Source organism: Mustela nivalis (assembly GCF_964662115.1).
Source record: "Mustela nivalis genome assembly, chromosome: 13".
Lineage (NCBI taxonomy): Eukaryota > Metazoa > Chordata > Mammalia > Carnivora > Mustelidae > Mustela > Mustela nivalis.
The window spans coordinates 88,709,579-88,731,721 of NC_139032.1; the positions used below are offsets into that span (position 1 = coordinate 88,709,579).

At 51.3% G+C, this 22,143-nt stretch overlaps 1 protein-coding gene across 38 annotated transcripts in view; it reads left to right on the forward strand.

Annotated features, from left to right (window-relative positions):
• The window catches only part of PRRC2B (proline rich coiled-coil 2B), an 87,633-nt gene that overhangs the window by 8,760 nt on the left and 56,730 nt on the right, over window positions 1-22,143 (forward strand). For 25 of the 38 annotated variants that reach the window (XR_014302051.1, XR_014302052.1, XR_014302053.1 and 22 more), the window contains exons 2-3: window positions 19,514-19,679; window positions 20,550-20,727. Coding sequence is in view for 28 of the 38 variants with exons in the window: in XM_082695923.1 (XP_082552049.1) it covers window positions 19,565-19,679; window positions 20,550-20,727 (293 nt within the window). In the remaining 10 variants the exon portion in view is untranslated. Of the gene's footprint in view, window positions 1-19,509; window positions 19,680-20,549; window positions 20,728-22,143 lie in introns of all 38 variants that reach the window. The other 13 variants (XR_014302050.1, XM_082695934.1, XM_082695930.1 and 10 more) reach the window with 1 other exon arrangement.

Genomic DNA, 22,143 nt, shown 5'->3' on the forward strand with positions numbered 1-22,143 from the left:
TTTCTTGAGGAACATATAATTTGTGTATAATAGCGTGTGAGGGTTTCTGCGGTGTGGACTGGACTTGGATGGCATTTTGGTAAGAGTTCTGCTGAATAACTTCAGAAAACTGCGTCCGTTTGTAAACAATAGTATATGAGAGTGAGTGTTTCTGGACCGTGGACTTCACTGAATGAGTGGCCTTTACGCATCATTTTGGATGAGCTTATTTCCCAGATCAAAAGCACTTAGTGTTTCAGGCTTGCCGCAGTCCGGGTAGGATCCTGGATTTTGTTTGGGGAGCGACATTTACCGTGGGCTGGAGGCTTGGAGAGTTGGCCATGGCAGGAGGTGCTCTCCCTGGGGGAGGGCCAGGAAGGGTTGCGAGGAGAGGCACAGGTAGCCTGTTCGCACAGAGGTTTTCTTCCAGCCTTTACACACCGGAGCCTAGCCTCTCTGGAGGTTTCTGAGGCTCCCATTTTGCAGCCCTTGGTAGTTTTTTGCTGTTAATATTTCTCGCTGTGTGGGACTAACTTGGAGGCCAACCCTCTGTTGCATTTCCTGATCACGGCTGTCGTGCACGTCTGCTCAGCCACTCAGCCTGCTCTACCCCTTGGCCTCTCGGCCCGGTCTTTCCCCATCTGGTTATTCCAGGAAATCATGCTTCCTGGGTGAAGTGACCGCAGAGATGAAACCCCTGGAGATGCCCGGATGGTATTTCGTCAGGCCAGGTGGGGAAGGATTTGTGCTTTGGTGAGAGAAAGTGCCAGTGGGGGTGCAGTTTGGGATGGCGCCTCTGGCCCTGGAAGGTCGTGTCCCTAGCTTGACCTGGGAGAAGTCACCGGCAGAGGGGGGCGTGCCTGGCTCCCTCCTGCTCCTTTCCTGAGGGGGGTACCCCTTGGCTTTGAGGTCCACTGCCTTCTCCCTGGTTGAACCCAGGTTCAACCGCTTGCGAGCTGGGTAATTCAAGGTGGTTTCATCTTTCAGAGTCCCTGTTCTCCTTGTCTGCAAAATACGGCAGTAACGCCTTCCTTCTGGATGGGGCGAAGCCTTCAGCAGGTCGCTCGCCAAAGTGTTTCTAAGGTACCTGGCACTAGGCAAGCAGGCTCGCAGTAAACAGTAGCTATTAATGGTTCCTGGATGCAGCACCAGCCGAGGCCTAGGGGTTTGGGGTAGGCTGCCGTATACACTTGGGGCTCATTTGTTGACTAGATGTTAGTGTTTCTAATAGTGTGCTGGGCCCTGAGCTACATCAGAAAACTGAGACCCAAATCAAAGGGCCCCTGCCATCACCTCCAGGAGGGGCAGGTGCATCAGAGCACTCTGCGGTCCTTCTCTCTGTCCCAGGTAAATACCACCTTGCTGGGGTGTGGGGTTACTTGCTGCCGCCTTGTGCCGAGTCCCTGCTATTCCTGGAGAATTTTGGGTAAATACCTTGAGGAGTAAAGATGAGTGTGTTCAGGTAGTTGATGGGTGCGAGGCAGGCTCTGCAGCGTGCCAGCTATGACCCTGGCTCCCCCCTACTGGGCATCGGGCAGACGGGAGTGTTCATTTCTGTCCCTCATATCTGCTTGCGGTAGGGGCTTCAACAAGTGGGGTACAGCCTTTGAGCCTCTGTTTCCTGCCAGATGGGATGAAACCTGTCTTACAGTGTTTGCTGTGACTGTGGCCCCTGCTCAGCTCAGAAACAAGGCAGAACGTTGATTCTGTGTTGCTCAGTTTACCCAGACCTTAAAAACAATGTGTCGGTAACCATACAGGCTTGTTAAAAAAACCCAAACATTCGAGAAGTGCACAAAGTAGAAAATGAGTCATTTCATCCTGTCTGCTATCCCTTTTTCAGATCAAGAGATGACTGCTGTCTTGAGAACAGTTTTGTTTTCCACTAATGGGAATGCTTTAACTCTGCATATGAATTTTAAGTGACCGCTGGAAAACAGGAGATAGAAATTTTATAGGCACATTTTTTTTTTTCCTGAGAGAGGGGGGCGGGGAGAGGGAGGGTGGGGAGAGGAGCAGCAGAGGGAGAGAGAGAAGAATCTTAAGCAGGTTCCGCTCAGCGCAGAGCCAGACACAGAGCTTGCTCAGGCAGGGCTCGATCACGATCCCGAGATCATGACCTGAGCCGAAATCCAGAGTCGATGAAGTCGGGCACTTAACTGACTGGACCACCCAGGCGCTCTTATCGGTATATCTTAATGTCAATAAAGACAAATAAAAGACATTTTACTTTACATATGGTTCCCCAGCATTGTCACCGGGTCCTTTCTTGTTCTCTTAAGGAATAAAAAAGGCCGTCACCTTGTTCTTTGCCACTCTGGATGAGTCAGGACACTGCGGGGTCGCTGTTGGTGGCGGCAAAGAGCATAACAGGCGCATGCAGCCCCGCCCGAGGTCTTCTGGTCCTATAGGGTTTGGTGTCGTCCTGGTAGTGGGGGGCAGAGTAGGCCGTCTAGGGGACGGGAACCTGTCTAGGGTAGGGAGTGGCACAGTGTGGTGTGTGAGGACTGGTGGGGGAGACGATGGGGTGGCGAGGGGGCGGCAGGATTGTGAGGAGAGAGTTCTAGCAGTGCTGGTCACATTGCCGTAAGACTCCTTACGAATAACAAGTGAATTACCTTGGTGTGTTTCCACCTGTGCTCCAGGCACAGGCGCGCTGGTGAAAGCCCCTGGGAACACTGGTCCCTTATTTTCGGGTTCTTCCTTTTAGTTCCTTCACACATTGGTGGCCCAGTGACAGTAATCTTCCTGGACTCCTGTAGCATTGGAGGCTCCCGGAATGAATAGCATGTGGGTTCCGGGGTCTGGTCCTCTGGGCTCGTTGGAGATCGTTTAAACCAACTTGGTCCTTTTAGCCCCCCCGCCTTCAGCACGTGTGGGTGAGTTAATTTACTTTCATCAGAGAAAAGGTGGATTTCTGGGGCCTGCGCTGTTGCTGAACCGTCTCTGTGAGCAGACAGCCCAAGGCCTGGAGCTCGGTATATGTGACAGGAGGGGCTTGACGGCAGAGGACAGAGTGACCTCAGCCCGTTCCTCCTTCACCTGTGGCCTCCACACCGGGACTTTAGGACTGCTCCTTCTGCAGTGGTGAGGACGGTCCTCTATGCAGTGGTGGTGGTGGTGGTGGTGGTGGTGGTGGTGGTGGTGGTGGTGGTGGCAGTGGCAGTGACCCCGCAGGCCTGGGGCACCTGCGGGGCTGCTTCCTCCTTCTGATTAAAGGGCGCCTTTCCCTCCAGGTGCAATGCCTTGTTGCTCGGGAGTCTCCTTTGGGGCTTGTCAGGAAGTCCCTGTGGCCTCTTTTCTGCCTCCTCCCGGTGGCGCTCTAGGCATGCCATGGTCGGAGGAGGGCTGGAAGATGGGGCTTTTGTTTTGTGGTGAGTGGCTGTTGGAGGGTGTTTGCCTTTTGTCCTTCACCTGGGTGGGGGGTCTGGGGTCTCCTTTCAGCCTTTCAGTTCCTTGGTCCCAAACGAGAAATATGCTTTGTAGAAATGTCAGACAGTCCACAGATACTGGCCCAGGTGTGTCTACGAACACACTGGGAATTGGCTTGTAGCATTGTCTGTCGTAGTGTACAATTGGAAATAACGCTTCCTTTCTTTTCCTTTTAAGATTTTGTTTATTTATTTAAAGGTGGGGGACACAAGCAGGGGGAGGGGTACACAGAGCCCGACAAGCAGCCTCCCCGCTGAGCTCTGCCGCCTGATGCAGGGCTCAGTCCCAGGACCCTGAGATCATGACCTGAATCCAAGTCACGGGCTTAACGGACTGAGCCCCCCAGGTGCCCACAGTTGGCAGTAAATCCTACATCTCCCCGTAGGGCAGTGGGTAAATGTGGCACAGTTACACAGGGAAATACTAAATGTAGGCCTTCAAAAGGATTAGGAGGATTGGTATATTATTTTCTTAGATGACCAGGGTGTCCTCAGAGAAGAAGGTGAGCTGCCGCACATGGGGGAACTTCCCCGTCGGTAGAGCATAACTTGACCGAGAGCTGCTGCTGGGTTCGTGTGAGCTGAGGGCTGAGGCTATGAAGGGTGTCCCCCAGGGCTAGTGGGGATTAGCTTTTGAGCTGGAGCGGCTCTTCTTGCATCCTTTAGCATTATTTGCATTGATGAGGCTGAATGTGTGTTTGTGACATCTAATGGTTGCAGAGAACCGGTCACAAAGGTCACCCGTGTGGATGTGAATGACATACATGCTTGTGGAGAGCGGTCCCCGGACCGGGCAGTCGGTGCATTTTTGGCTCTTCTGTGGCAGGTGCTTTTCCCAGGCTCTGTGTTTTGCTCAGCCTCCTCCCGAGTGCCCTGGCTGCTGGTGTTGGGGCCCTGGTGGCTCAGACGACTCTACCCGAGTCAGTCACATGTGTCTGCTCATCTGTCGGTGGCCCTCGGAAACTGCTTTGTTGATCTGGTTAGAAAGAACAATCCAATACAAATACCATCTCCAGTTTCTGTTCTCTGCTAAATCAGACTGTACCAGAAAGAACATAGATTTTAGTGGCATTTGCCGAGAGCTGCTCACTTGCTGATTCACCGCTCTCTGGAGGTGGAAAAAGGGAGGAGGAATCCAGTACAGGTGTGTGTGTGTGTGTGTGTGTGTGTGTGTGTGTGTGTGTGTGTGATGTGTTTTTTTTATTTGCCAGGTCCCTGGTAAGTTGTGACCCTGGGAGAGAGAGGCCTGTGTGTGGCACATCTCTCCAACTGTCCATCTCCAGCTGTAAATTGAAATTGTCTTTTCTTGTTGTTGTTAAATTAACCGTATTTTCAAAAGAGGAGTTAGGCCAGGAACTCTTACCAGACTGCAGTGGATTTCTAGTCAGGAGTCCTCTGCAGGCTTCGGCGCACGCCCGTGAGCTAGGTATGTAGGGACTGACCCCCTGGCCCATGAAGAAAGGAGCCATAACAGTTTAAGTTGGTCAGGAGTGATGACAAGGGTCACTGAGACTGTCCGGCAGGTACTGTGGCTTGGAACTTCAAGACAGACCCCTGTGGATGAGGAGCTTGGGACTGCCACACCTTCTGGGGCTCTGGGACCTCTGTTGGAGTCCCTCCCTGATGCAGTGCCTGCCCAGACCCCACTCCAGCACACCCTTAATCCGCACCCTCCCCACGGCACCGGGAGTACTGGCAAAGTCTGGGAGTACTGTGGGCATCGTTTCCTGGTGGCCCCATGGTCATTCTCGGGGGCCCACTGAGTGCCTGTGTTTTGGAGCCGACTTGGATGTCAGGCTGACCTGGGTTTGAGCTCAGGTGTTCCAGTGTCCTGACTTGTCGGTAGTGACCTTGGGCCAATCTTGCAACCTCTCAGACTTAGTATCTTGTCTGTAAAATGAGGTGCATATACCGTTTTCTTTTCATTTGACAGAGCACAAGTAGGGAGAGCAGCAGGGAGAGGGAGAAGCAGGTCATTGCAGAGCAGGGCGCCCAACTTGGGCCTTGATCCCAGGACTGTGGGATCGTGACCTGAGCCAAAGGCAAACGGAGCCACCCAGGCGTCCCCACATACCTTTTTCTTGGTGGTTTATCTGTTTTATTTCTTGGTTCAAAGAACTATTTTTTTTTTAAGATTTTATTTATTTATTTGACGGACAGAGATCACAAGTAGGCAGAGAGGCAGGCGGAGAGAGAGGAAGGGAAGCAGACTCCCTGCCGAGCGGAGAGCTGGATTTGGGGCTCAGTCTCAGGACCCTGAGATCATGACCTGAGCCGAAGGCAGAGGTGGCCCTCAAAGAACTATTTTTAATTCCATTTTATTCATTAAATTACTTTTGGCTTGCTCCTCATTGATTGTCTCTGCATCCCTCAGCATTCAGTCATGTCTTTTCTTCTTTAGGGAGAGTGGGGGCGGGGGCAGAGAGAGAGAGAGAATCCCAAGTAGGCTCCCCTGTCAGTGGGGAGTTCTACACGGGGCTTAATCCCACAACCCTGAGATCAGGACCTGAGCCGAAACAAGGGCAGATGCTAAACCCACTGAGCCACCCAGGCGCCTCTATCATGTCTTTTTTCCAACTTCTAGAATTGGATGCTTAATTTTATTCTTTTCTGTTAGAAATTTAAGGTTTTTAGATTACTAAATGTCTTCTGAGTACACATTTGTCTATTTTACAAGTTTTGGTGTTTAGTGTTCTTTTCTCCATCTGTGCTTTTCTAGGTATTCTGCAGCGATGATTTTGAATTTCCTTTTGATTCAAAAAAATTTTTAAGAGTTTTAAGGTTTCCAACCAATGGGATTATTTTGTACTTCTGCTTTCATTATGTCTTGTTTTATTGCACTGTGGTCAGAGATTTTTTTGCTTTTCATATTTTGGGTTTTTCCTTGAAGTTTCATATGGAGTCACTTTTTCTAGGGTAAAGATTTTATTTTTAAGTTATCTCTACTCTAGTGCAGGGCTCGAACTCACAAGCCAGAGATCAAGAGTCACATGCTTTGCTGACTGAGCTGCTGGGCGCCCTTGGTCACCTTTTTTTTTTTTTTTTTTAAAGATTATTTGTTTATTTGGCAGAGAGAGAGATCACAAGTTGGCAGAAAGGCAGGCAGAGGGGGGGGGGGGAAGCAGGCTCCCCACTGAGCAGAGAGCCCGATGCGGGGCTCGATCCCAGGACACTGAGATCATGACCTGACCTGAAGGCAGAGGCTCAACCCACTGAGCCACCCAGGCCCCCCCCCCCCATGATCACTTTTTGAACATGTTTGCTGATCTGCCTTAATTAGATCATCTGTTATCTTCTCTATTTTGAGTTGGCTGGATCCACCAAGGTATAGAGATTTTTTTCCCAGAGTTTTCTTCTTAAAGTTACGTTTTTTTCATTTTGAGGTAACTTGGTGTGTAATAGGTTTGTGCCTGTTGGTGTTTTTGTTATGGACTGCCCGCATCTCTGCTCTGCTTCTTTCTTGTGTGTGCTTTCATTCAACATTGTATCTGCGAGTTTCATCCATGTCCTTGTGTGTGAGTTTATTCATTCTCGTTGCTGTATAGTGTTCCGTTGTGTGGATGTAGTATTGACTGGTTCTACTGGTGATAGACTTTCAGCTTGCGTAAGTTCCTGTCCTGAGCCATTCTGCATGATGCTGCTGGTGACGTTTGTACACATCTCCCGGGATGCGTAGATGTTCTCATGCTGTTGGGTTCATACCTAGAATGGAAGGGTTGGGTTGCAGGGGCGGCATATGGTCAGCTTCAGCAGACAGCTGACAGTTTTCCAGTGACTGTACCAATCGGCACGCCCCCTGGCAGTGGGTGAGAGTTGTCCTTGCCCCACGTACTCACCAGCACTGGTGAGTGTGACCTTGTAAAGATATTAGTTCTCCTGAGTTTAAACTCTGGCTTCCATGTAATTCCAGTCAAGATCCCAGCAGGCTTTGCTTTTGTTGTTTCATTTGGAAATTGACAAACTGATTCTGATCGGGAAGAGCCAAGAATAAGCCAGGCATTCTTGAGGAAGAACAGAGCTGCAAGACCTGTCGTGCGAGATGTGTGGGCTTCGAAGAAGTTGTGGCAGTGAGGGTAGCCCCATGTCGTCAGAGGGATAGACAATAAGCTGATAGAATGGAACAACGATTTTGAAAGAAACTTCACAGAAGTAGTGGGTTTATGACACAGGTACCACATGATAAAGGGAGAAGGTGGCCTTTTCCAAAAAGGCACTGGGACCATGAGTCTTAATGCTTCAGATCATATCCAGAATCATGCTTATGTGGATTATAGAGCTAACTGAGAAAGATGAAACAGTAAATCTTCTAAAAGAAAACATAGAATATCTTTAGGATCTTGGATAAGACAAAGTCCTTAAGTGGGACACAGAAAGCACTACCAGAATAGGTAAACTGATACATTGAACAACATTGAAACTTCTGTCTTCTCCTTTTTAGAAACGCTCCAGTAAAATGCAGCAAATGCTATTTTGTCATTGCCCAGCGACCTGTGATAATCTGTGAGTTTATCCCCTGGAACCGTCTGTCCTGCTCTCATTGGGTTGGGTGCTGACCTGCCTGTTATGCCACGGCCATCTTGGGCTTCCTTCGGTTGTCATCTCTGGGGCTTTGTCCCTCTGTTGGATCATTTGTTTCGTAGGTAGTTGGAGTATCAGTAACCGTGGCTATCTTAAGCGGCCTTAAACAATGAGGACCCTTAAACAATGAGGACGTGATTGCCTTAGGTATGTGGAAGTCCACAGGGGGCAGGTTTCCAGTTGGTTGGTCCAGTCTGCCATGTTGTCATTAAGGACAAGGTATCTTAGTTGTTTGGGTAGGTCACCGAGAAGCCTTGTTGAGCAGAGGGGCCGTAGAGGGAGCCGGTTTCTCTTAGAGCGAGCCTGGTGTGCCCCCCCCGCCGCTGGGTGTGGGGCAGCCCTCGCTGTTACTGGGGAGGGAGGAGATCACTTCCTCCAGGAAGTAGGAAGGAACAATGAGCTGCTGTGACATTTGTCTCTGTGTTGGATCGCTCTCTCGCTTGTCAGAGTATATTCCTCTGCAACTTTCTGAGGTGTACGTTTTGAGCCCTTGTGTGAGTCTGAAAGTGTCGTTTTCTTTTTATTTTTTTATTTCTATTTTTTTAAAAGATTTTATTTATTTACTTGAGAGAGAGACAGTGAGAGAGAGCATGAACGAGGAGAAGGTCAGAGAGAGAAGCAGACTCCCCATGGAGCTGGGAGTCCGATGCGGGACTCGATCCCGGGACTCCAGGATCATGACCCGAGCCGAAGGCAGTCGTCCAACCAACTGAGCCACCCAGGCGCCCCTCATGTTTTTTTCATTTGATGAATTCTATCAAATTCTATCTATTCTCTATCCCCACACTTGACTTGGTCAGCTGAGTGTTAGATGCTAGGTGGGAAATCATTTTCCAGGAGGGGAATGATGTTGGTGAGAAGTACAGAAATGCCTCGTCTTGCTCTTAAGACTTCTTTGTCATTTTGGTTGTTCCTCCTGGAATTTTTTTTTCCTTTTTGGTGGGTGGGGCACTTTCATAAGCTTTGAGGTTCTTCTCTTAATCCCCGATGTACTTTGATCTTTTGGTATCTGTTATTCTGAGCATTACATGGGTACTTGCAATCTTGGGTACTCAACCTGGGGGTTTTTCATGTTTTTTCTTTCTTTTTCTTTTTTTAAGATTTTATTTATTTTTTTGACAGAGATCACAAGTAGGCAGAGAGGCAGGTGGGGGTGTGGGGGGGAAGCAGGCTTCCTGCTGAGCAGAGAGCCTGGATCCCAGGACCCTGAGCCAAAGGCAGAGGCTTTAACCCACTGAGCCACCCAGGAGCCCCTCATGTTTTTTTCATTTGATGAATTCTTGCCTTTTTCTCCAGGAAATCCTGTTTCTACACTCCTAGTTAAGTTTGGACCCCTGGGTTCATCCTTTAATTTTGGGGTGGGAGAGGAAGACCAGCATTCATCTTCTTGCTACTTTTTCTGAGATTTCCTTAATTATATCTTTCATTTCTTCTGTTGAAATTAAAATTTTAAAAAATGTAGAATAGGGGGCGCCTGGATGGGTCAGTGGGTTAAGCCTCTGCCTTTGGCTCTGGCCATGATCTCAGGGTCCTTGGATCAGGCTCTCTGCTCAGTGGGGAGCCTGCTACCCTCCCCCGTCTGCCTCTCTGCCTACTTGTGATCTCTGTCAAATAAATAAGTAAAATCTTTTTTTAAAAATGTAGAATAGTTTGGATTTACAGAAAAGTTTTAGTTTCTGTATGCCATACTGCCAATTTCTCCATGTTACAAAGTTCCGATGTTAGTATGATACTTTGTCCCAACTAGTTAACCAACACTGATACGTTGTTGTTCACTGAAATCTGTACCTTATTCAGGTTTTGTTAGTTTTTTACTTTTTTCTGTTCCAAGAGCACACATTTAGTTGTCTTTACTCCTTGGTTTCCTCCAGACTGATACTTACTGGATTTTCCTTGTTTCTGGTGACCTGGACAGTTTTGAGGAGTACTGGCCCGGTGTTTTCTAGCATGTCTCTCCGTTGAGATTTGTCTGATGATTAACGTAAGGTGGTGGGTTTGGGCTTATCATATGTGTAATACGTCTTAGGACTTTTTCTGATTGTCCCTTACGAAAAAAAATTCTGTTTCTGTTGCATGAGTGTAGTATCTTCTCTTAGTTTTCTGAGGATACTCATTTTATATTACTTCCTTTTTTTTTTTTTAATCTTTGGTTCCTGGCATTGTCTGTTTCTTCCAGGTACTTTTGTTTGTTGTGTATTGGTTTGTGCCGTTTCACTGAGGCCTTTTGGATGTCTGTGGTCTCAGGCACACACAGCTGACTGAGGCCTGAGTGGCTGGGTCAGTGGGGGCTCTTCCCTGTAGGGTGAGTTGGTGGGAGGGCCCCAGGTTTTTGTATCTGTTGGGTTTCAAGAGACCACTCCTTGCTCTTTGCCAGGGGCAGCCTTGAGTGTGTGCGGCCCGCAGTGGCCACTCTTGGCAGGTGCTAGACCCAGCGTCTGTCCCTCCTCCCTCTGGTGTGTTTATAGCAGTGGATCTGCTATGGCGGGGGCGGGGGTGGCGGGGGATGCTTTCTACGGGGCTCAGACCAACCCTTCCTGCTGCCTGGCCTCCCTCTGCCAGCCCAGCTTCCAGCCTCTACAGTGACGTCATTCCTGCGGGAAGGCTTTGGGTATACACACGGTGACTGCGGGGACTCTCATGCCCTGCTTGGCCTGTCAGCAGTCCTCTAGAAGCTTTCCTTAAAATCATTTTTATTATTTTCTTAAACCAGTAGCGAATTGGTTAAGAATTTAGTTAGCAGTGATTGATGACTCTCATTGCCAAACTCTTTTGAACTAGGAAAGAAGGACAGGGGCGAGCAGGGGCACAGGAGGCAGGCGGCTCCGTGTGCTGACGCGTGTGCTGGTGCAGGGAGACCCGCCAGTGTACCCGGAGCTGGTTCACCATCCTAATTGCTGTATGTTTTAAAGCTTCTATCGAGCATGTATTCCTTTTGTTCCTGAAGAACATGATGGATAAACAAATGAATGGGGCGAAGACACCCCCCCCACCCCCCCCCACCCCACCCCCGCTTGGAGCAGTGTTGTCACACCACTGGTGTGTGATGGCACCGGATCCTCAGGCTGCTGCCCTGAACTGGGAGACCTTGAAGCTGGGGCAGTTTTGCCTCCTTTGAGATGTAGACTCGGTGGCGTCTTTATCTCAGGAGGATTTCCTCAGTGTGAAAGTGTGTCTCTGCCTCTTGGGAATTTATTACAGGGCCCACCACCAGATCCTAGATAATTCTCGGGTTTCTCATGGTGGTTTTGGAGGCCTGCATTCTGCATCGGGGCCCTTCAGCTGTGATGCACCTGAGTGGGGACAGGTTCCTTGGTCACAGGAGCGGGTGGAAGCACAGGTGGGAACCAGAGGTGGGGAGGATGAAGGCTTCACCACTTGCACAGTCATCGGAGGGAGGAGTGTTTGTGAGGCTGACGGAGGGGCTGGGCAGCCAAGACATGAGGTGTGTGGATTCAGGGTGACAGCTGCCCTTGGCCGAGAACCTTCTAAGAGCAAACAAGCACCGGGTCACACGTGTCGTGTTCCTTCTCTCATTTATTTCTGATGTCAGACCTGGGAGGTGGGTAACACTATGTTCATCCCTATTTAATCCACGAGGAAACAGCCCGGAAGGCATAGCCAGTGTGGGGCGGAGGTGAGATGCAAACCCCGAGTTTTGGAGAGATGAGACTGGGGGGCCGTTTGGGGCCAGTGTGTTGGGCTGGAGGTTTGGTCTTGTCCATGGCACGGTGAGATCCGGATAAGGGTGTGATGGCAGGGGCTTCTGATCTGGTTGGGCCCTGGTTGGGGTGGGGGGGTGCAAGGGCCAGTCCGGAAGAGCTGTGTGTGGCCCAGGGAGTCAAGGGTGTGGCTTACAGACCCAAGAGTGCAGAAGACTGGGCTGGGGAAGTGCTTTGGTCTCTGCAGCACATGCCTTATTTCTTATTTTTAATTTCTGTTGCTTCCTGAACATGGGGGCGGGGGTGTCTTTTCTGGTGGTAGCTAACAAACATGGGAACCAGAAGCCCCATTTTATCCCAAAGTTGTTCCCTCACCTTTATTTTCAAGCAGCTTGCTATTAGAGAGGTTTGTGCTCTGTGTCAGCAGACACCCCTCACGGCTCTGCAGAAACCTAGAGGCTGCGTGTCTGCTGGCGAAAGGACTGGATTGTGCCACAAAGAGCCCAGCTTTTCTGACTGCTGCCCTGTAAGGAGCCTCTGAAAGGGGGAGGTGTGCAGGATGTTTGGCCTGTGCTGTTGGGGGGGAGGTGGGGGAGTTCCCCTGCCAAACCCAGCCAGGATTCCACTCTGCCCACTGTCCTCCGTCCCCAGCTCCTGTCCTCCGTCCCCAGCTCCTGCTCTGTCCTGATGCGTACGTGAAGCTCTTTCACTTGAACTTGCCTTCCTGTAACACGGTATTTTCCTTTACGGGTCAGAAAACTGCAGCCCCGCATCCACCTGCCTCCTGTTTTTGTAAATAAAGTTTTATTGGAACACAGCTCGGCCTTTGGTTTGTGTTGCCTGATGGCTCCTGTGCTGCAATGGCCGGCTGGGTCAGTTGAGTAGTTGACGTGGGGTAAAGCCAGATGCGCTGTCCTTTCACGGGAAACAGTCGTGTTCTGGGGATGGGGTCTCTGCTGACGACACGTCCTGGGCACACACATAATGGCCAGTGCGGGTCTGAGGATTTGAAGTAGGGGGTGCGGTGCCTCCCTTAAGTTAAGGTTCTCCTTTGCCAGATGATGGCATGTTGGCGACTTACTAAGGTCGGACCTGGATTTTGTGACGACTCTCACGTGTGGCTGAGCTGTAACGGGGATGCTGAGCAACGAGCACGTCCTTTCTGGCCCCTCTGGGGGTTTTCTCAGGTGTCTATCCAGTCTGCTGTCAGTTTTCCGCTCCTGTTGGGTCATGTTTTTTGATATGTTTTGTGTCTTTGGGATCTTGCCGTTCCGTCTGTGTGGAGACACAGGCGAAGGCTGCCTTCGCCTCTCCCCCACCCTCAGGTCGGGGGCTCCTGCTCGGGCCTCACTGCGGTGGCGCGCATGCTGGCCTCACAGTTCCAGCGGGTCCCGGGTCTTCACCGTGTGACTGCGCGCGGGGAGAGCAGGGCCGGAGCTGGAGCACACAGTAGGCCCTTCTTCAGTGTTGCTGACGTCTCCAGGTCCTGAGGGTTGAAGTCTGGTAGTTTTGTGACCTTGGACAATGTACTTCTCTGTCTGGACTGCATCTTAGTGTCTTCTGTAAAGCAGGCTGGCAGCCGTAGTATCTTCCAGAATGAGGGCACATGGGTGCCCAGCAGGAGCCAACGTGTGGCTGCAGTGCTTCCCTGGGGAGTGAGTGGGAGGCCGGCGGGATCACCTGGCCAGGTGGGCGGCTGGGGCAGGCGGATACCGAGGCGGAGGGAGATTGATCCTGTGCCAGGGTGAGTCGGGGTGCAGGAGGCTTTCCCTCTGGCAGGCAGCTGCACGCGGATTGGTGACCTGTGTGACAGGTGGGGCTCTGTCTGCAGAGGCGGGCTGATATTAGGTTGCTTCTGTGGGCAGATCTTACGGGTGGTTCTTGTGCCAGGGGATCCTGGGCCTCTCAGAGCACTTCTTTAGATGACTTGCCAGAATATGCAGACCTGAATTTGCTTTTAAATGTTCTTTTCTTCAGGGCGCCTGGGTGGCCCTGTGGCATCTGCCATCGCGTCCCAGGGTCGGTCCCAGGGTCGGTCCCAGGGTCGGTCCCAGGGTCGGTCCTGGGATCAAGCCTTGCATTTGGCTCCCTGCTCAGCGGGAAGCCTGCTTCTCCTGCTCTCCCTGCATGTGTTCTCACTCTTACTGTCTCTCTCTGTCAAATAAATAAAATCTTTTTTTTTTTTTTTTTTAGATTTTATTTATCCATTTGACAGGCAGAGATCACAAGCAGGCAGAGAGGCAGGCAGAGAGAGAGGAGGAAGCAGGCTCCCCGAGAAGCAGAGAGCCCGATGCAGGGCTCGATCTCAGGACCCTGGGATCACGACCCGAGCCGAAGGCAGAGGCCCCAGCCCACTGAGCCTCCCAGGTGCCCCAAATAAATAAATTCTTTTTAAAAAAATGTCCTTTTCCTTGTAACACAAAGCTATCTTCCTGTGGATTTTGGACCTTTTTTCCCTTCTGCCTAATGGTGATATTTTCGTGCAGGGCAGCCCTTCTCAAAATGCCCCGGGGCCCCCTGGCATGCTTCCCTGGCGTGCCTCAGAGTGGCTGCTGTGGGAAAGAGCGGCGTTACCACGGAGCGGGTGGGGGGGCAGGCAGGACCCCTCCTGGCACGGCACCCTGGGCTCCTATCTGTTATATATGGAATACTGAGGATCCAAATTAGATTTCATTTTGGGGGGAAAAATGAATTCTGTTACCTACCAAAGGGAGAGAGAGCCGTGGCGACGAGCCAGGCTCTGTCCGCGCCCGTCTGCAGGGACCTGGTGTGCCTCAGCCGGTTCTTGTCCACGGGTTGGGGTGTGAGTCAGGCTTGTGTGAACACGCCTCGGACCCGCTGAGAAACACGTTCTCTCGTCTCGTCCGGCTTCGAGATTCACATCCAGATATTTGCCTGCACTTTTCTGCCATCTGGTGAGACCAGTCAGGCTGTGTTTGTGTGTCTCTCGATGGGTAGAAACTCAGCAGATGCCTGTGAGCTGTTCACACTCCTATGGACAGGTGGTGCTCCTGGCCTGGTGTTTGTGACGACCACGGGGCGAGCAGAGCGGCCCCGCTGTCCTGGAGAGGCCTGCGGGCAGGGATACCCAGATGATTGATTCTGTGCCCAGGGAAATCTGGCTTAATGAAAGAAACACTGTATGCTTCAAGGCCAGTGTCTGTAACCTTATTTTGTAAAGGATCAGGCAGTAAATAGTTTATGCTTTGTGGGCCCTCCAGGGCTCTGCTACATGTCCTTCTTGGGCTGACAATAGCTTGGGGACTCCTGTTCTAAAGGAAAATGGCCTGGAAGAACCTCCCTCTGTGCAGTCTTCCTTAAAAAGTGTGCGGCCCCTCCCCCACAGATGCTGTTTCCATAGCGATGGGGGCTCTATGGCCTTGCCTGTTAGCCTCACAGCTTTAGGTAGGAATAGAGGACCCGGTACGGGTTGTGTGATAAGAGATGACTACTTTGGCAGTAAATCATTTGTACATTCTCTGGCAGTGGGGCTATTAACGCTGATGTGTTTGATCTTTAGAACCATCTGGGACTTGGGAAATCTTGTCTTGGCCCCTCAATTCTGTAGACGGGGAAACTGAGAGCCAGGGAGGCCCACGATGTGTCAACAGGTGCAAAACTTGGTTAAAAAGTGGGAGGAGGAAGCGTTACAAAAAATTGCATGTACGGGTTTAATGCAGGCCATTTGTCCAGCGTGTGCCGGTGCTCTGGCTTCCCCAAGGTGCACTGGTCGCCAGGGGAGGGGGAAGCATTTCCCCCGCACATAGTAGGTGCTCATTTAGTATTTGCTGAATGCTTCGTTTTCTCAGGAGGGTTTCAAGCAACAGTTGTAGACCAATTAACAATCCTAGACGCAATTCTAAGTTCCCAGGAGAATGGATCCTGTTTGCCCTGGGTTTTTCTTCATTTTTTTTTTCCAGGAGTGCCAGGACTGGGGGTGTGATCAGGCTTCTGGTCTCCTAGTGCTTTCTGGGGGTGGGGGTGGGGACCAGTTTGTTCTCAGAAGGGTGTTGTCATCTGGAAGGCCCAGGAGAGCTGTCTTTGTCCACTGTAACCTCTGGCCACAGGACCGGGTGGTGCAGAATCAAGGAAAGGTCTGTTTGTATCCGTGAACTGGCAGAAGTTTGGAGCAACAGATTTTAAGAATACTTTCTAGCCCTATTTGTGGAAACAGGTATTTTCTGGTCAAGTCTCAGAATTAAAAGACATTTGATGTGTAGAAGTTAAGCACATAAGGATTTCGTGTGGAAATACAAGTCCAGAATGGTAAATAATTTTTCCTTCCCTGGCCTTAGTCAGTTTGGTTTTTAGTTTAGTAAAGAACTCTGTAGTTGGATGAATTTAAATTAACAGTGCTAAAGCTGTAGTTCTGCCAGGTATGGGGCCGGGAAGGAGACACCTCGGATTTTATTCAGAAATGTTTGTAGGGTCACTGGTCTGGTCAGAGCTGTGGTCAGGGCCAGCAGAGAGGTAGCTGCCAGGTATCATTTTTCATCATTTTCTGGAACCGGTTTCTTATTAATTAGCTCTGTGACCATGGGTGGTCACGTCATTCTTCTGGCTATACGGGGCACAGCTGGGCCTTCTGCTGCATCCCACGCCCAGCTCAGTGCTGGGCACACAGTGGTGCCTAATAAAAGCCTCTTAAATGAATGAGTGTTTTTGTGTTGTTGTAACCAATTACCATAACTCTAGTGGTTTAAAACAATGCAGCCGTAGGGGCCTCCGGGTGGCTCAGTGGGTTAAGTGTCTGCCTTTGGCTCAGGCCCTGCTCTCAGGGTTCTGGGATCTAGCCCCAGGTCGGACTCCCTGCTCAATGAGGAGCCTGCTTCTCCCTCTCCTTCTCCTACCCGCCTCACCCACTCACACACACTCTCTCTCAAATAAAATCCTAAAAAAACAACAGTGCAAATGCATCCTCCTACAGTTTTGGAGGTCAGAAGTCTGAAGTGAGTCTTTCTGGACTACGTACAGTCAAGGTGTGGGTGGGGCTGATTCCTTCTGGAGACTCGGTTGGGTGTGGGGGGGTTCGGTTGGGTGGGGGGGGGGTAGAATTCTTACTTCGCTTTTCTCCAGCTCTGACAGGCTTCTGCAGCCCTTGCTGGGGCCCCTCCCATCCTCAAAGAGCTGTCCAGCCTCTGCCCTGAGGTGCCACCGCTTTCTGACTCTGGCCCTCCTGCACTCCCTTCTAGGGACCTTGTGACCGCTGCGGGCTCGCACACATAATGCAGGGCCATCTCCCTATCTCGCTAGCCTTCTGTTAATCACATCTCCAGAATCCCTTTTGCTGTGTAAGGTAAGGAAGTCACAGGTTCTGGGAATTCGCATGTGAGCTTCTGCCTGCCACAGAGTTTGTGAAAAGAGTACTAAGTAGAAAAGTCTGGAAGTGTCTAGACACAGTCCACAGGGTAATCTCATTTTGGGGGCCCTGCCCCCCTCCTGCTTGAGCTGTAGGGCCTCTCCCAGGCCACCCAGTTACTGCCCACCTGGAGGCCTCGGAAGGTGCTTGCTCAAGACTTCCTTTTAGACCCAGGGCGGGCAAACTTTTTCTACTTGTGGCATTGTGGGCCACATAAGGTGTCACGGATTCTTTGTTTTTTAAAACAAATGTGGAAAGTGATTTTTTTAAAAAAAAGATTTTATTTATTTGACAGAGATCATAAGTAGGCAGAGAGGCAGGCAGAGAGAGGGAAGCAGGCTCACCGCTGAGCAGGACCCTGGGATCATGACCTGAGCCGAAAGCAGAGGCTTTAACCCACTGAACCACCCAGGCGCCCCTTAAAAAATCATTCTTAATTTGAGGGCTTTTACAAAACAGCTCGGATGCTGACCAGTGTTTGCCAGTCCCTGTTCTAGACTGTAAGCTCTGTGAGGCAGGGGCCCCATGTCCCCATCACCATGGTGACAATCTCAAGGGCTTCTGCTAATAGAGGGGAGGAAGAGGGGGGAGGGTGTGTGTCTGTGTGTGTTTCACATTCCTATCCGAATGATCTTTTGATTTGACAGAAGTGCCTGAAAGATCTCATCCAATCCTAATGGAGAATTTCAGGTTGATTTACATTTGAGATCCTGTTAAATACCAGTTATTCTGAGGAAAATCAAATCCAGTTCCTGCCCTGAGGGGCTTACGGCCCAGCGTAGGGGAAGAATGCTGTTGTTAGTTGTGACTGTTGGGCTGGGAGCAGAAACTCACTGGAGCCAGCTCCGGGGAGGGAGATTTAAAGATAAAGGGATGTGTTATGGAACCTTGGGGCACCAGAATCAGGATTTGGACACTTTGGGCGAGTTTCCGTGCCTGGTCATTCTTTGCTCCTGGCCCAAGAGGCAGACACACTTGGGGAGGCTCCGACACGTAAGCTTGGGAGCTCTGAGCACTTTGGAGCGTTTGTGGTTTCTGCCTTCATTGAGGCTGACTCTCCTACAGATTTCATTCATTTTCAAGATTTATCAAATGAATGAAAGGCTGGATGTACCCAGTTTTGTGTAAGAACCAGCTTGGTTTGTCTTCAGCCTGCGCCAGGTTCCATGAGCCTGGAGGTACGTGATGCCACTGTCTACTGTTCCTTTTTTTTTTGGCCCCAGTTTGTAACTGATCTTTGCTCCCTGTGCTTTATATAAAAGTCTTGCATCATAATATATAGAATTTTTTCGTCCTCCCTGGTTTGGCGGAGTGCTTTGCCAGCACACTGAAGGTGTTCCTTCTGGCCTGTATGGTTTCAGAATAGGGTAAGACAGCAAACCATCCTGCAGCCGCTGCCACCAGGCGTCCATCATCAGCGAGCTGTTCGCTCTTACCTCTGACATGCCTTAGCAGTACGTCTGAGTGACTGCTGTAGCTTTAGCTTTAGCTACTGCATGTAGCTTTCTTCCGCTACATGAATTCCAGAGGGAAGTAGTGATCTCTCATACAAGTTTATTTTTCGTGATCCAGTTTTAGAAACTATAGCCAAGAACCTCTTGGGTCTAGGATAGAAGACATGGAAGCTCTTGGTCCCCAGGTGAGTCGCCTACCATGGGGCGCTCACTCACCCTTGGCAGGCACACGCTCAGTACCTGAATGAATGAGTGAGTAACATGCTAATATTTAGAGCAGCCCTAGGAGAGCAGCCCATAGGAAATGAGAAAGTGCAGAGGGAAGGAGCTGCCTTCTTGGTCGTCTTGTCAAAGTTTTCCAAGTGGAGGGGGCAACGGAACCCGAACAGCTCCCCCTCCCCCGCGCAGTCTCTCCTGGGGGTGCGTCTGTGTCCGCACCTGCGTGCGCCCCAGGAGCCCTGCTTCTTCTGTTGCCTGAGCCTGTGCTTTTTCTCTGGATGCAGGTTCTTTGGTTTGAGAAATGCACACACCTGGCGGGTCCTGCGGACCACCCTGACTTGCATTGCTTCTCTTGCATTTGGTTTTGCTCATCCTTGAATGAACGGCCTTCATAAGCATGTTGTGTACGTCCCATGCTCTGCCTAAGTTCTGGTGTTAACGTGGGTGTGCTGCAGTGATGAGTATTTCTTTTCCGTCTTGAAGAGCTGTCCTTGACTTGGCCCAAGGACTCAGTGTGAAAAGGTTTACATTTCAGTGTCGCTGGTGAGCGATAGACTCTGGCCAATTCAGACAGAATAGGACTTCTTAACGTTGGGAGTGGGGGAGGGACTTCCAACAAACCGTTCTTTAAGTGTGAGCAGAATGGCCTGTGTGTGGTAAGGGCGATTCTCTAGAGACAGAATCCAAGGCTTTCTTCAGGTCTGCAAGGAGATCCGTGATTCCTGAAGAATTCAGTCTCCATTGCCTTGGGTGTTCTGGTGGATTAACGCTCTTTTTTCCCTTTCTTTTCTTTCTTTCCTTTTTTTTTAAAAAAAAAAAACATTTCAAAGGCAGATCGGGAGTGGTGCCGAGAAAAATTTCCTTACTAGATGACATTTCATCGCAATGTCCGATCGTTTGGGGCAAATAACCAAGGGCAAGGATGGGAAAAGCAAGTATTCGACTCTCAGCCTGTTTGATAAGTATAAAGGAAAATCAGTAGACGCGGTCAGATCCTCAGGTAAGAACCGGGGTGAGGCCAGTTCTCTACGCTTTTCCTTACGTGAGAAACCCCGGTTAGGAATGGTGAAGACCCAGAGTCCCCCTGGTCACACTGCCTTCTGGGCATGGAGTGGTCACCTGGCAGGTCTGGGGATGCAGAACTCCACTCTCCCCTCCCCCCGGCCCCTGCTCCTGTTTGTGTCTGATTTTGGTGCCAGTTCCTGAGGCAGAAAGGGCCGCTGCGGACAGGAAATCCTGACTCTGCCTCCATGGATTGTGTCCTCCTGTGTCTTACCTCCTGGAAGCCGGGGACAGGTTCCTCTCCGTGGGTAGACTGGAACTTCATTTGCATTAGTTACCCTGTTTTAGGCTTTGTGGTTCTGATATTCTGGAGCGTGGGGGGAAGGTCCTGTTGACACTGTCCGCACCCTGGGAGGATTTGGGGACTGTTGAGGGCCCTGCTCAGGCCCTGCCCAGGCCCGGCCTGTGGCTAGGCAGAGGCTGACCCTTCTGTCCTGCTGCTGCGCCTCAGCTGCGCAAGGTGGTCACCGTGTGGGGCGGAGGCTTCTGGGCCCGGCTCCCTGCCCATGGTGTAAACTCCCTGTGCCTGCTCCTGCTCTAGTAAAATGGAAGCCTCGGCGCAGATGTCAGCCTCTCCCGTGGCTCTGAGGCCTCTGCCACGGCCTTGTGAAGCAGCTGAGCAGCTCCCTGACCGTTTCGTGGCTCGCAGGCAGCTGAGCAGCTCCCTGACCGTTTCGTGGCTCGCAGGCAGGCTGTCCCTTGCGCCTGTTCGGCTGTCTTTGTCATCATCGCTTAGAGCGTGAAAGACCAGTTGCCTCCCGGCCTCTTTCTTCTGAAACTCGCCTGTCTCCACCCTCTGTCCCCACAGTTATTCCTAGACATGGCTTACAGAGTCTCGGGAAAGTGGCCACAGCCCGACGCATGCCACCACCTGCAAACCTGCCAAGCTTGAAGTCTGAAAACAGAGGAAACGACCCCAACATCGTGATAGTTCCCAAGGACGGGACGGGATGGGCAAACAAGCAGGATCAGCAAGACCCAAAGAGGTGAGAGCAGGGGGGCAGGTGGGGGGGCTGTCACCAGAGCTTCATGGAGCGCCGCAGCCCACTTTGCTTCTGCAGAGGGCAGTGGCTGAGCTAGAGAGCTGGGGAGATGGCAGAGGAAGCTTCTCTTGCCCTGACTCCTGCTGCTGCTCGCTTCTTGGTGTTTGCCTTCGTTTTCCTGGCTTCAGGAGCAGCAGCAGCAGGGCTTCTGTGGGCTGCCTCATCCCCGGTGACCAGTGTCCCCCGTGCCTTATTAGGAAGGGCCTTATCAACGCAGAGGAGCTTATGCGGTGCCTTGGGGCCGGTTCCTGAGCCAGTGCGGGCCGCCACGGACAGGGCAGGTGCCCGAGGGTACTTCGCTCCGGTGGTCGTCCCTTTGCGCCAGTTCTGGGGTGAGGAGGAGGCTGTCTTCCCAGCTTCAGGGATAGCAGCTCTCTGTAAAGACTGCTGCAGTTAGTTGCTCCAAACAGACCCAGTTAGGAAGGAGAACAATCCAGAATCCTCCTTATTCAGGTTTGGTATGCAGCCTCCCTGTGGGCTCGCACCACTGCCAGCACGGCACTTACGGGAGCCGTCGGCGGCCCGGGTGTGGCACCGAAATCATTAGAGCGACAGCAACTGTAGGGGCTGCTGTTGGGCAAGAGAGGGGGTGTGGGGTGGGGGGTTCCAGCTTGGCCTCGGGCACGTGACCTGGGCCCTTCTCTCCCACTTTCCACTCCGGGTCTCTGCTGCTGGGCGCCAGCGAGCCGGAACAGTGTGCAGGAGAGGGGATTTGGGATTTGTACAGGGAGGGGACCAGGGAGGGACAGGACCTTGCTAAGGCTGGCCCGCAGGACCTGCTGCTAGGGTTTGCCTGCCGGGGAGTGAGAACAGCACAGTCTGGTCTCCTGTGTCTTCCTGCCCGCGATCTCCTCTTGTGCTCTGGCTGCCAGTGCTCAGGATCCAGAGAGTAAAAGTGACCTAGAGTGCAGCCTGCCAACCCGTGTCCTTTTCTCTCACTGGAAATGGCTATGATGGCTTTTTTTTTTTTTTTTTTTTTAGAGAGAGGGAGCGAGTGTGTGAGCGCAGGGGTGGGAGGAGGGGAGGAGGAGAGGCAGAGAGAGACTCTTAAGCAGGCTCCAGGCTTAGTGTGGAGTTGGATGCGGGCCTCAATCTCACGACCCTGAGATCATGACCTGAGCTGAAACCAAGAGTCGGGTGCTTAACCGGCTGAGTCCTGCAGACGTCCTGGCCATGGCGGCTTCTGTAAAACTTCCTGTACTTACTTCAGACAAGATGTAGAGAGTAAGCACATAGTTCAGTCGGGTGAGCATGAAGGAACAGTAAAAGTGGGGTCTGAAAAGCTGTTTTTACATTTTTCCAGTTGTTTATTTAGGGGTCATACAGGTTGGTGGTGAGGCCCAACTTTGAGGATCAGCC